The following is a 13,504-nucleotide window of genomic DNA, read 5'->3' as shown; positions in this document are numbered from 1 at the left end:
AGATTGTGCTTACACCGTAGCTTCATCGTAATGCATAAAAAGTGTCTAAAGGCGAAAATGGCTGACATCCCTACTTAGGAATTCTTTTTCTAGAAGTTTCATATATTGGTTAGATGTGCAAGCTTTTGAAAGCAGTCATGCAGGTATACAAGCCACCATTATATGTGCCTCTGAATAACTCAAAGTTCAAATGGCATGTCCTGACATTTTTGTTTTATTGCAAAATGTTAGTGTTGGCTCGTGAGTGAACGATTCATGAACGAGAGTGACCGAATCACTTCCGAATGTGATTCGTTCTTTTTTCAGTTCATATGACTTCAACCAGTAGGTGACAGTAATGCCCATTGAAGCGGGTGCCACCTCGCCGTGAAACAAAACGAAGAAGAAAATGACGTAACTCTCCGTTCACGAACGAGTCGTGAATTGCATTTCCCGTTCACCAACGAACGAATCTGTGAGTGAACGAATCAGTGAGTGAGTAATTCGTATTTCCAGTTCATCGCGAGAACGGATCAGTGAGGGAACGAATCCTGACTTTCCCGTTCCCGAACAAGTCAATGGGTCAACTGCCTCCCTACCCGTGCATCGATGGATCAGTCAGTGAACGTGTTGCGTCTCCCTCCTGGCGTGAACTATGTAAGCCAGAATGTCGATTTACGATTTGCCAAGGAAAGCAAGAACAGTGCACTCACTGAAACACCACTTCTTTTATGCGCGTTTTCTCCAAGTTAACGGCTAACTTTATTGCATGAAGGGATGCGCCGTTATGCAACAACGCGGAAATTATGCTTCTCTTTGGGTAATCTTGATTTTATAACACTTATAGTAGTTTTTGAATAACGTGTATGCATATATACGCCTAAATATTGTTATCCAATATATCTACTGCAATTTCATATTGTATTGCTGGTTTGAAATCTACTTTTAATATATATATTTTTTTTTTTTAAATAAACATTTATGTTAAAACTTGTCTGGTGTTTTATTCCTTGTTTTTATATTCGCCAATTAAAACGAAAATCACACATTTGGTTAACTGTTTTATATGACAATATGTGTAGGTACACCTCATTGACACTTCAATAGGTACACTAGACGAGATAAAAAAAAAAAAAGAATAAATAAGTGTGAAGGTCTTCACCTTAAACACACAATAAAGGGTTAATTGCACAATAAAAGCATGTTTAGGCATATTCTATCTGCTGGGATCGAACCAAGATATTACCAATCAAGAGCCCATGTCACTAACCAGTTGGCTATTTCAACCAGGCAACCTGGGATCGTCTGCACTGCTTTGTACTAGTTATGTGCATTCCAGTTTTAAGTGAACTGGATCTTTAGAATCGGTTCACTCAAAATATTGTTACTTCATTAGGGAAATATCATGGTCAAAGGTCACAGGTGTCAAGCTCTAGTCCTTAGGCCGCGTTCCAATATGTTTTCCAAGTGACCCTCGTTAAGCGCAGGTGCGTGAAAAGTTTTAGCTTCTTTCACGTTCAAAAGGAGCTAAAAGTTTTCACGCACCTGCACTTAACGAGGGAATTACACGGACACTCCATTAGGTACACCGCCATTTTCAAGTGTACCTAATAACAGGCCACTTTATTATCTTGGAAAACATGTTAGAATGCAGCCCCAAGGACTAGAGCTTGACACCTGTGACCTTTGACCATGATATTTCCCTAATAAAGTGGCCTGTTATTAGGTACACTTGACAATGGCGGCGTACCTAATGGAGTGTCCGTGTGATTCCCTCGTTAAGTGCAGGTGCGTGAAAACTTTTAGCTCCTTTTGAACGTGAAAGAAGCTAAAACTTTTCACGCACCTGCGCTTAACGAGGGTCACTTGGAAAACATATTGGAACGCGGCCTAAGGACAAGAGCTTGACACCTGTGACCTTTGACCATGATATTTCCCTAATAAAGTGGCCTGTTATTAGGTACACTTGACAATGGCGGCGTACCTAATGGAGTGTCCGTGTGATTCCCTCGTTAAGTGCAGGTGCGTGAAAACTTTTAGCTCCTTTTGAACGTGAAAGAAGCTAAAACTTTTCACGCACCTGCGCTTAACGAGGGTCACTTGGACAACATATTGGAACGCGGCCTAAGGACAAGAGCTTGACACCTGTGACCTTTGACCATGATATTTCCCTAATAAAGTGTCCTGTTATTAGCTACACTTGAAAATGGCGGTGTACCTAATGGAGTGTCCGTGTAATTCCCTCGTTAAGTGCAGGTGCGTGAAAACTTTTAGCTCCTTTTGAACGTGAAAGAAGCTAAAACTTTTCACGCACCTGCGCTTAACGAGGGTCACTTGGAAAACATATTGGAACGCGGCCGAAGGACTAGAGCTTGACACCTGTGACCTTTGACCATGATATTTCCCTAATAAAGTGGCCTGTTATTAGCTACACTTGAAAATGGCGGTGTACCTAATGGAGTGTCCGTGTAATTCCCTCGTTAAGTGCAGGTGCGTGAAAACTTTTAGCTCCTTTTGAACGTGAAAGAAGCTAAAACTTTTCACGCACCTGCGCTTAACGAGGGTCACTTGGACAACATATTGGAACGCGGCCTAAGGACAAGAGCTTGACACCTGTGACCTTTGACCATGATATTTCCCTAATAAAGTGGCCTGTTATTAGCTACACTTGAAAATGGCGGTGTGTAAATGAAAAACATTTAAAAGTAAGTAATTGAAAGTTTAAACCACTAGGTAGGCTCCATATTCTCGATACAGACAATTCGAATGTTCCCAACGTGTTCTCAAATGTTCCTCCTGTGTTTTCCCGTGTTCAGGAGGAGCAGGCCAACAACAACATGTCCAAGTTCAGGAAGCTGCAGCACGAGCTGGACGATGCGGAGGAGAGGGCCGACATCGCTGAAACTCAAGTCAACAAGCTGCGCGTTCGCACACGCGACCAAGGTGGAAAGGTTGGTAGAGCTTGTCAGTTCGGTTTCCAACATGCTGCTGAAGGACAAATCAAATCAAATCAACAAAGCTTGTCATAATTTTTTAGTAAAAAACATGTAATGATGATAACATACGTAGGTACAATAAAACCAACTTTTGTGTTTTAGCTTCCCGAGTGACGATGAGGCCACGTGAACGTCTCACGGACAAGCAGCTACAACAGCTCAAATGAACCGTGTACACTACTGGCAGACAAATAAACATGTCAAAAACTTAGTAGTTAGGGTTAGGGTTAGTAGTGAGTAGTGACTTGTCACCACTTGTCACCGTGGGATAGGGGGGAACGAAATTTCGGTTTCTTTGTGTGTCTTTGGCATGTGGAGAAATTGACAATAAAGCTGACTTTGACTTTGACTTTTGAGTAGTTGAATGTTAGGGTTTGAGTGAGTGAGTGAGTGAGTGAGTGAGTGAGTGAGTGAGTGAGTGAGTGAGTGAGTGAGTGAGTGAGTAGTTGAGTGTGAGTGAGTGAGTGAGTGAGTGAGTGAGTGAGTGAGTGAGTGAGTGAGTGAGTGAGTGAGTGAGTGAGTGAGTGTGAGTGAGTGAGTTAGGGTTTAGGGTTAGGGTTTGAGTGAGTTAGTGAGTGAGTTAGGGTTAGGGTTTAGGGTTAGGGTTTGAGTGAGTGAGTGAGTGAGTGAGTGAGAGTGAGTGAGTGAGTTAGGGTTAGGGTTAGGGTTTAGGCTTAGAGTGAGTGAGTGAGTGAGTGAGTGAGTGTGAGTGAGTTAGGGTTAGGGTTAGGGTTTGAGTGAGTGAGTGAGTGAGTGTGAGTGAGTGAGTTAGGGTTTAGGGTTAGGGTTTAGGGTTAGGGTTTGAGTGAGTGAGTGTGAGTGAGTGAGTTAGGTTTTAGGGTTAGGGTTTGAGTGAGTGAGTGAGTGAGTGAGTGAGTGAGTGAGTGAGTGAGAGTGATTGAGTGAGTGAGTTAGGGTTTAGGGTTAGGGTTTAGGGTTAGGGTTTGAGTGAGTGAGTGAGTGAGTTAGGGTTAGGGGTTAGGGTTTGAGTGAGTGAGTGAGTGAGTGAGTGAGATAGTGAGAGTGAGTGAGGGAGTTAGGGTTAGGGTTTAGGGTTAGGGTTTAGGGTTTGAGTGAGTGAGTGAGTGAGTGAGTGAGTTAGGGTTAGGGTTAGGATTTAGGGTTAGGGTTTGAGTGAGTGAGTGAGTGAGTGTGAGTGAGTGAGTTAGGGTTAGGGTTAGGGTTTAGGGTTAGGGTTTGAGTGAGTGAGTGAGTGTGAGTGAGTGAGTTAGGGTTTAGGGTTAGGGTTTAGGGTTAGGGTTTGAGTGAGTGAGTGAGTGAGTGAGTGAGTGAGTGAGTTAGGGTTAGGGTTTAGGGTTAGGGTTTAGGTTTAGAGTTTGAGTGAGTGAGTGAGTGTGAGTGAGTGAGTTAGGGTTAGGGTTAGGGTTTTAGTGAGTGAGTTAGTGAGTGAGTGAGTGAGTGAGTGAGTGAGTGAGTGAGTTAGGGTTTAGGGTTAGGGTTTGAGTGAGTCAGTGAGTGAGTGAGTGAGTTAGGGTTTAGGGTTAGGGTTTGAGTGAGTGAGTGAGTGAGTGAGATAGTGAGAGTGAGTGAGTTAGGGTTAGGGTTAGGGTTTAGGGTTAGGGTTTAGGGTTAGAGTGAGTGAGTGAGTGAGTGAGTGAGTGAGTGAGTGAGTGAGTGAGTGAGTGAGTGAGTGAGTGAGTGAGTGAGTGAGTGTGAGTGAGTGAGTTAGGGTTAGGGTTAGGGTTTAGGGTTAGGGTTTGAGTGAGTGAGTGAGTGAGTGAGTGAGTGAGTGAGTGAGTGAGTGAGTGAGTGAGTGAGTGAGTGAGTGAGTGAGTGAGTGAGTGAGTGAGCGAGTTAGGGTTTAGGGTTAGGGTTAGGGTTTAGGGTTTGAGTGAGTGAGTGAGTGAGTGAGTGAGTGAGTGAGTGAGTTAGGGTTAGGGTTAGGGTTTAGGGTTAGGGTTTAGGGTTAGGGTTAGGGTTTGAGTGAGTGAGTTAGTTAGTGAGTGAGTGAGTGAGTGAGTGAGTGAGTGAGTGAGTGAGTGAGTGAGTGAGTGAGTGAGTGAGTTAGGGTTTAGGGTTTAGGGTTAGGGTTTGAGTGACTTTTACGCTAGACTAGACTAGACTAGGACTAGAGCTTGACACCTGTGACCTTTGACCATGATATTTCCCTAATAAAGTGGCCTGTTATTAGCTACACTTGAAAATGGCGGTGTACCTAATGGAGTGTCCGTGTAATTCCCTCGTTAAGTGCAGGTGCGTGAAAACTTTTAGCTCCTTTTGAACGTGAAAAAAGCTAAAACTTTTCACGCACCTGCGCTTAACGAGGGTCACTTGGAAAACATATTGGAACGCGGCCTAAGGACTAGAGCTTGACAGCTGTGACCTTTGACCATGATATTTCCCTAATAAAGTGGCCTGTTATTAGCTACACTTGAAAATGGCAGTGTACCTAATGGAGTGTCCGTGTAATTCCCTCGTTAAGTGCAGGTGCGTGAAAACTTTTAGCTCCTTTTGAACGTGAAAGAAGCTAAAACTTTTCACGCACCTGCGCTTAACGAGGGTCACTTGGAAAACATATTGGAACGCGGCCGAAGGACTAGAGCTTGACACCTGTGACCTTTGACCATGATATTTCCCTAATAAAGTGGCCTGTTATTAGCTACACTTGAAAATGGCGGTGTACCTAATGGAGTGTCCGTGTAATTCCCTCGTTAAGTGCAGGTGCGTGAAAACTTTTAGCTCCTTTTGAACGTGAAAGAAGCTAAAACTTTTCACGCACCTGCGCTTAACGAGGGTCACTTGGAAAACATATTGGAACGCGGCCTAAGGACTAGAGCTTGACACCTGTGACCTTTGACCATGATATTTCCCTAATGAAGTAACAATATTTTGAGTGAACCGATTCTAAAGATCCAGTTCACTTAAAACTGGAATGCACATCACTAGTACAAAGCAGTGCAGACGATCCCAGGTTGCCTGGTTGAAATAGCCAACTGGTTAGTGACATGGGCTCTTGATTGGTAATATCTTGGTTTGATCCCAGCAGATAGAATATGCCTAAACATGCTTTTATTGTGCAATTAACCCTTTATTGTGTGAAGGTGAAGACCTTCACACTTATTTATTCTTTTTTTTTTTTTACCTCGTCTAGTGTACCTATTGAAGTGTCCATGAGGTGTACCTACACATATTGTCATATAAAACAGTTAACCAAATGTGTGATTTTCGTTTTAATTGGCGAATATAAAAACAAGGAATAAAACACCAGACAAGTTTTAACATAAATGTTTATTTAAAAAAAAAAAAAATATATATATATATATATATATATATATATATATATATATATATATATATATATATATATATATATATATATATATATTAAAAGTAGATTTCAAACCAGCAATACAATATGAAATTGCAGTAGATATACTGGATAACAATATTTAGGCGTATATATGCATACACGTTATTCAAAAACTACTATAAGTGTTATAAAATCAAGATTACCCAAAGAGAAGCATAATTTCCCCGTTGTTGCATAACGGCGCATCCCTTCATGCAATAAAGTTAGCCGTTAACTTGGAGAAAACGCGCATAAAAGAAGTGGTGTTTCAGTGAGTGCACTGTTCTTTCTTTCCTTGGCAAATCGTAAATCGACATTCTGGCTTACATAGTTCACGCCAGGAGGGAGACGCAACACGTTCACTGACTGATCCGTCGATGCACGGGTAGGGAGGCAGTTGACCCATTGACTTGTTCGCGAACGGGAAAGTCAGGATTCGTTCCCTCACTGATCCGTTCTCGCGATGAACTGGAAATGCGAATTACTCACTCACTGATTCGTTCACTCACAGATTCGTTCGTTGGTGAACGGGAAATGCAATTCTCGACTCGTTCGTGAACGGGGAATTACGTCATTTTCTTCTTCGTTTTGTTTTACGGCGAGGTGGCACCAGCTTCAATGGGCATTGCTGACATCTACTGGTTGAAGTCATATGGACTGAAAAAAGAACGAATCACTTTAGGAAGTGATGAGTGACTTTTAATATGGGCATGGCAGTAATCACCTGATTATCTGACTTTAAAGGGACTTTAAAGTCAGAATTCTCACAAATACATTATTGGCCTCTTTTTTTTTTTTTTTTGCTGTAAATGGATTTTAGTATTAGGTAAAGGACCAAAGATGTTTTTAAAATTATTTTTCATTGAATCTACTGTATCTATTTGAAATGTATTATCGAATCGGATCAGACTGAAACGACCCCGTATTTGGATACATATTGTATCGTTGCCTGTGTATCGAGGTACGTATCATATTGGCAACATCTAAAAGATACCCAGCCCTATTCCTGACCAGTTCTCTCACTTTCATCAATTTTAGAGAGGCCTCGAGTTCTTGGTAATGTCAGTGCTGTGGCGTATTTCTCCACTTGACGATGACTGTCCTTACTGTGTCCCATGGTTGATTTAATGGCACTGAAATTCCTTTGTACGCTTCTCCGGACTGATCCCCGGCGTTAATCAAACCTTTAGAAGGTGGCAGATGTGCTTATTTGTACTTCCCCTCTCTAAAATATAACTTTCTCAGACAATACTTGCTGTTAACATTAATTATTATCATAATTAGTATAACTACATATTTCTATATGAAAAACAACCATCTATTCATCCATCCATTTACATTACCATAATTATAACTACATATTTCTATATGAAAAACAACCATCCACTTTCTGAACCACTTCATCCTCACTGGAACAGTTGAAAAATAAAAAAATGAATTTAAAAAATACAGTAAAATAACTTGGTAATTAGAAAGCAGGCAATAAAAAGTAAGCTTTCAGTAGAGATTTAAACGAAGACAAAGATGTAGTCTGTCTGAGGTCACAAGGCAGAGAATTCCACAAAGGCTCTTTCAGACAAGTTCAATTAATGTTGCCGTTGGTGTCAAATTAATACACAATGCGAAGCTCATACAATGTATGGCAAATGAAAATCATCTATTCATCCACGAAAAAAGGTTAAAAGAAATCAAATTAGTTCCAAACGTGTAGGCAACCAGATAAAGACATCAATTTACAAGACGACAGCGTACCAAGTGAAATAGGCAGACAATGGTTAACATCAACATGGTGAGGACTAACATTTCGTTGTTTTTTTATGATGTCACATATAAATAAATAAAAAAATAAAAAGTGGGCCTGCTGGCATTATGCAGTTGACTGATCTGTACTTTTGTAATCATTACAATTTAATTAAAGGCTGTAGGGGGGAAATGGCCTGAGCCAATGGTCTAATGAGCTGCCAAAGGATACTAATCTAGTTTGTAACAAAGATGTTGCCAAGTCATAGTCCCATTATGAACCTGGAGAGGCTATTTTATTGGCCAGCTAATTCACACCTGCCCTAAGGACTGCAGTGCTTTCAAAAAAGGCATCTGACTAATCCTGATCCATCACCATTGGTTAACATCAAGATTTTAAATAAACTGCCATTTAGATTTACCTTTAACTTGTTCCTTGTCTGCCCTTGTAACTTAAAACGTGCATTTGGAATAATCAATCATCTCAAGCATATTTGATTGGAAATGTTTTATTATTATTTTTGATGATTATTAATAGGGCTACTCCATGGTCTCAATTTACGCCTTGATCTGAAGATTTTTTTTGTCCAACACTTTGTTTAAAGACAAAAAGTACATATTTTTGTGTATTTAAGTTACACTTCCCGAGTTCCATTGTGCAATTTAATATTCTTTTCTTGGTGTGTGCATGAGGGGGTGGAGCAGTGTGATAATTCAATTGCTCCCTCCCTTCATGAGACATTAGCACGGTAAGAAATGTTGTCTCTCAGGCGTGAAACTTTATTAACCTAGAACATGGTCACTAAAAGCTAGTGTGTATTGAAAGCGTGACAGTGTGCTGTGCGGAATTAGAATTTCTACATCAAAAAGCTTTTTGCCATTAAGTGGAATTCAATGATTATGTTGAGTGTGGCAGGGAAATGTTCCTTTTTAGCAAGAAATATAAATATTAAAAATTAGTGATGGCATTTACAAGTAATTTAAATGTTTTATGTCTTCTCAGTCAATGTTTATTACTAATAGATCGCCTTTTCTTCAACACTTCACAATATGATGTTATCTTAATGTTCTCAATAAAGGGATTCTATATATAAAAAAGTGCAGCATGATGGCTAAAATGAAATGTCGTCAACTGAGTTGGCGTCAGGAGTATATAGACTGTGAAGAAGAACTAATACATTGAATCCAGTATATTTGTTTTTTTCCAACAATGACCCCGATATATTCTAATCCCTACTACGATTGTTCTTGTCTTCTTACCTTCTACATATATCCTCACTTTACATGATTTTATTGAACAAGTTAGAATAGCATTCTTGCATAAGCATTTTTTTAAAGGTCTAACAAAGTGCCGCAGAGTGTACTTGTGTTATATACTTTTAAATCCCTGTTGCGGTGACTCACCTGTTACGTAGGTATATGCGTGAGCGCCATCGGGGGATGTATAAGGTGAAGGAAGACATGGCTGACTGAGGGATGACTCAGATGAGAGGTAGTGTGTTTGCGGTCAGGGGATGTGGCACGCTGCTTTTGTTGGGTGATACTTGAGCTGATGTTAATGTGGGAGGGTGCGAGTTGAAAGAGGCAGAGGGGAAGATGGGTAGATAATCCCGTCTGCCTGATGAGACTGAATGCTGGGATTGATTGATCGCCTAATCATAAGAGGAAATGGGCCTGAAAATGAATGGGACTCTGCCCTTGGCTTGCCGTAGAGTTGCCTGGCCGGGTTGGAGGGGATGTTAGCTGCAGAAAGACATGGCCTTAATGTGCACAGGACCTGATTTCATTTGTGTCTGATATACAGTTATATGATCCCGTCTAAATGATCAAATAAAAAAGGAAGAGGGAGAATGGCGCAGAGGATGTAAATCAAGCTTTATTGCTGGAATATTACTCTTTCATCTATCTGAAGTGGATGCTTTGAGAGGAGAGCAAAAATAAAAATTCATCATGGATTTCAAGGGCTGTGCAGATTTAGAGGCCATTTATCCAGGATTGTTTTTAACTAAAGATGACCGAATGTGTTCCTTTTGCTTTCTGTTTTGTATGACAACTGTAACTAAGAATAAAACAGTGTTGACTGTTAAAATACAAGCTCAGCGTTTAAGTGTGCTTGCTTTTTATATAAGTTATAGAGTGAGTCCAGACAGTTTAATAATTGACATTGTGGATTCTCGACACTCGGTTTGCCTTGTAACTTGGTGCTGTTAATCTTAAAAGAGGATTGGCAAAGCACATGCACATTTGAAGCACTTATCATAATATCAATGACGTGCTATATATTGCAGGATATCAATTAACCGAATAGCGATACAATTTGTAGATCTGTGATAAAAACTCATTTGAACTTTATTGAGCACTACAAAACACAAGCTGAAATTTGCATACATAAAAAAACACTAACAAAAATAATCATGGTAATGATGATGAAATGATGCAATCAGTAAAAATAGAATGGTTAGGAGGGAATAATGATATATACATTGACAAATGGAGAAAGCGTCATATCTGTACATAGTATCTTAAAAGACATCAGCATTTTTATTTTTTACACTGAACTCAGCCTTGATCCATGGCTGATGATTGTTGCTCTTCACTCTGTCTCCCTCTAGAGATCGGTGTGCCCACTGCATTTGCTGACATTTAAGACCTGCACAAAGAACCGGAAACAATGTTGACTGATTGATCACCAGCATCGATGAGCTAGTCAATATGTAGTCTCTGTTTACACTCCGGCATCTCCGCTGAGTTAAACTGAGCGTGCTCCAGGCGGGCCACCTTAGAGACCTTCTAAAAGCTGGCCACGCACCCGCCATTGATTGGCATGTCAATTACTGTGTTGACAGCACGGTTGTTGGCTCTGTGAAACACTAATGTTTTGGATGATGATTTCTTGCCTCAACTTTATGCCACTGCTTTTTACTGTCAAGTAGACTAATTTAAGTCAATCTAGACTGAAAAGAAAAAGCCATTAGAGTTTTATGAAAGGTGATGAAGAAAGTTAACTGATGTAAAATGTATGAATGATATGTCCGATTTTCAACAAAAGAACTGTTAACGGAGAAGTTTACGTCAATAGACTGTTATTAGCAACACAAATCACAAATAAGAATGACTCTAAACCTATATTTGTATTTCCTCACTCACAAACACTTTTGTCAGTTTAAAATAAAAAGTGCTTCTTTATAAGATTGCCTTTAATCTCTGGCCTCTTCTATGTCACCTTCAAATGTGTGGATGCTGATATGAGAATGGTGTGGACCTGTGCAAGGTATTAGCGTTAAGCTCTCTGATTAGCCAGCACATCGATTAGGATATCATTTAGCACTTGCCCGCTCAGCCATCTGGGCCGAGCTTGGTTTGCTGGTGTGGGTGGTGAAGATTGACAGCCATTCAGATGAAGAATGACCTCATGATCGTCCGTGCAACAAGACATTTCAACATGTACATTCAGTAACAAAAGCTTACTTGCAGTACCTTAGAATGAAATGTGAGGAAAGGTCATACATAGAAGGACTAAAGCTTTCCCATTCTGAGGAACTGTTTTGAAAGTCAAATCTCTTAACCTTCATTCCACCTTTCCTTAACAATGTTGGAAAATGCCATGGGGTCAAGCCGAGATCAAAAAGTGCTCCTTTCGAGCGTAAAAATAAACAGCACTGTTTAAAATGAGTTTGACTCCACTTTTCTTAACCAATGTCATTACACAATAGTGAGTATGGATGTCCTTCTTGAGTCCTTAGCCTGAAACTACTATTCTCCAAACATGAACTATGAAAAGGACTGTTTCCATCCTTCTGTGCTTGTCACATTTATTAAAATTTGACTGGTGCCAACAGTGACATTTTAAGAAATTCAATTTATGTTCACCACGCCCAGGAATTTTTACTTTAGATGTGAAGTCATTATGTTGTTTTAACATTTTAAGTTATGTTGTAAAATAACTGTGCCACCCTTTGGGGATGCACATATCGCACATTCTAGAAGATGCCACTGGCTGCAGAGGTCATTGTGTCCAGTCTCTTCTCAAATATAGTGATAAATAAGTTGTCTCGTTACTGAGGCCAACGCCGGGAGGTAAATACAAAAGATCCCCTCCATTGTTGTTTGGTGTTTCATGTGTGTTCAATGGGGTTGAATGGAGTTCCTGCAATACTATTTTGCCGAGCTGATTTAATGTACAGTCATGTAAAATGAGTAATACTAACAACACATTTGCTTCTGTGCCAGAGTGCAAGCATTGCGGTCTTGTATTAATTGGTCGCAACATTCTCTCCCCTACAACGAGGAGAAGCATTTTAGAAGAATACTTGGGACAATACTAATTTCTAAAACCTCGTGGGCAAAGAGTAGACAGCAAGGTCAAAGTACATGGCGATATGATCGGAGCAGGGAGGTCCACTACGACATCACATTTAAGAACTAATATCTAAAATGTGGCAAATAGTTTTACAGTCCAGTGCAACTGTGCAATGTGTTATAAGGTAAATGAAAAGAAAGAGGATGATGGGTAAGACAAAAGGAGTGCAATATGGAACGAAGCATAACAATGCAAGAAAAGGGTGGGCTGTAGGGATGAGAGATAGATCAGCCAAGAAAAGGTTAGGACCCTTGCTTTGCCTGAACACTCCGAGGCTTTTAATCCTGGAACAAAGTCATTAAGTTTCACAGCTCGCGAAAGCAGCCAATTAAAAGTGGAGTGTAGGCATGCATTTGAAGAAAGGCATGGTTTGCTGCAAGAAGTCAGGCCTTTTATCGGACCAATGGGAGCCCCCACCCACTTTTGCACTCGGGGAATCAGCTCGCCTGTCAGACATCTCTTTCAGATGTTTTCACTTCAAATAAGTCTCTCTGACCCAAAAGGAGGTCAAAGCTGAATCACAAGGAGACAGCTAAGACTGGTCTAAACGCACAGAAACTTTATAAACCATCAAATAAACCAGTGGGGTACTCTGTGATAAATTAATTGAATCAAATATTAATGAGGCATTTATCAAAGATTGTGTTCATCATTTTAAGCATTCAAATCAAGCATCTTTTCTGTAATTATATTGAACTGAAGCGCGGGACGCATTCTTCAGTAATCCTTTACAAAGCTTCATTCTGCTTTAATTAGCTGCTTAAAGCTGTCAGTGCGCTAATTCAATGCTGGCATTGAGAGAGGGTAGAGGGCTTGATCTCGACTCACTTATTTACTGAAATAATTGATATCATCAGATTGTTGGTGATTTATGAGCTTACTGAAAAATACTGAGGTTTAGCAGCTTTGAGTGTAAAGCCTCACTCACATTATACATTTCCCTGGTGTCTGCTAATTGCCGTGTTAAGTGCAAATGTGTAGTGAAGTCTTCAGAGAGCCGTGTACATGAATACACGCAATCCATGAGTACAGAAACATAGCTTAGTTTAGCTGTTTTACTTTTGTAGTCTTCTTTTGGTGCAAAGCCTAGCCCACACGCTGGCTATAATGCAAGACCGT

The 13,504-nt window shown here is 40.3% G+C and overlaps 1 protein-coding gene and 1 long non-coding RNA gene across 4 annotated transcripts in view; one reads left to right on the top strand and one right to left on the bottom strand.

Annotated features, from left to right (window-relative positions):
• Positions 1 to 421: 421 nt before the first annotated feature.
• On the top strand, positions 422 to 11,159 carry LOC148400579 (putative uncharacterized protein MYH16). Of its 3 annotated transcripts, none has more exons than XM_088370109.1 (3): positions 422 to 636; positions 2,796 to 2,930; positions 10,638 to 11,159. In XM_088370109.1, the coding sequence occupies exons 1-3, from the start codon at positions 589 to 591 to the stop codon at positions 10,701 to 10,703; spliced, it is 249 nt and encodes an 82-aa protein (XP_088226235.1). In that variant the 5' UTR covers positions 422 to 588; the 3' UTR covers positions 10,704 to 11,159. The 3 variants fall into 3 exon arrangements, 1 of the variants encoding a protein (XP_088226235.1); XR_015857349.1 differs by lacking the exon at positions 10,638 to 11,159 and adding an exon at positions 3,078 to 3,184 and having other exon boundaries at positions 443 to 636; XR_015857350.1 differs by lacking the exons at positions 422 to 636; positions 10,638 to 11,159 and adding exons at positions 2,670 to 2,684; positions 3,078 to 3,184.
• The window catches only part of LOC148400578 (uncharacterized), a 77,122-nt gene continuing 73,974 nt past the window's right edge, over positions 10,357 to 13,504 (bottom strand). Inside the window, exon 7 of the long non-coding RNA XR_015857354.1 lies at positions 10,357 to 10,675. This is a non-coding gene — a long non-coding RNA (uncharacterized LOC148400578). The remainder of the gene's footprint in view (positions 10,676 to 13,504) is intronic.

The sequence above is a fragment of the Syngnathus floridae genome, chromosome 3, assembly GCF_059516105.1.
Source record: "Syngnathus floridae isolate MCC-2025c chromosome 3, RoL_Sflo_1.0, whole genome shotgun sequence".
Lineage (NCBI taxonomy): Eukaryota > Metazoa > Chordata > Actinopteri > Syngnathiformes > Syngnathidae > Syngnathus > Syngnathus floridae.
Note: the sequence above shows the minus strand (reverse complement) of the source record. Positions and strands in the feature narration are given on the sequence as shown.

What these genes read in the sequence shown, in the direction of transcription:
- LOC148400579 (XM_088370109.1), top strand. Translation starts at nt 589, where the DNA reads ATGGATCAGTCAGTGAACGTGTTGCGTCTCCCTCCTGGCGTGAACTAT. An exon ending in TCCCTCCTGGCGTGAACTAT is followed by an intron (nt 637 to 2,795) that starts GTAAGCCAGAAT and finishes TCCCGTGTTCAG; the next exon opens with GAGGAGCAGGCCAACAACAA. An exon ending in CACGCGACCAAGGTGGAAAG is followed by an intron (nt 2,931 to 10,637) that starts GTTGGTAGAGCT and finishes GTCTCCCTCTAG; the next exon opens with AGATCGGTGTGCCCACTGCA.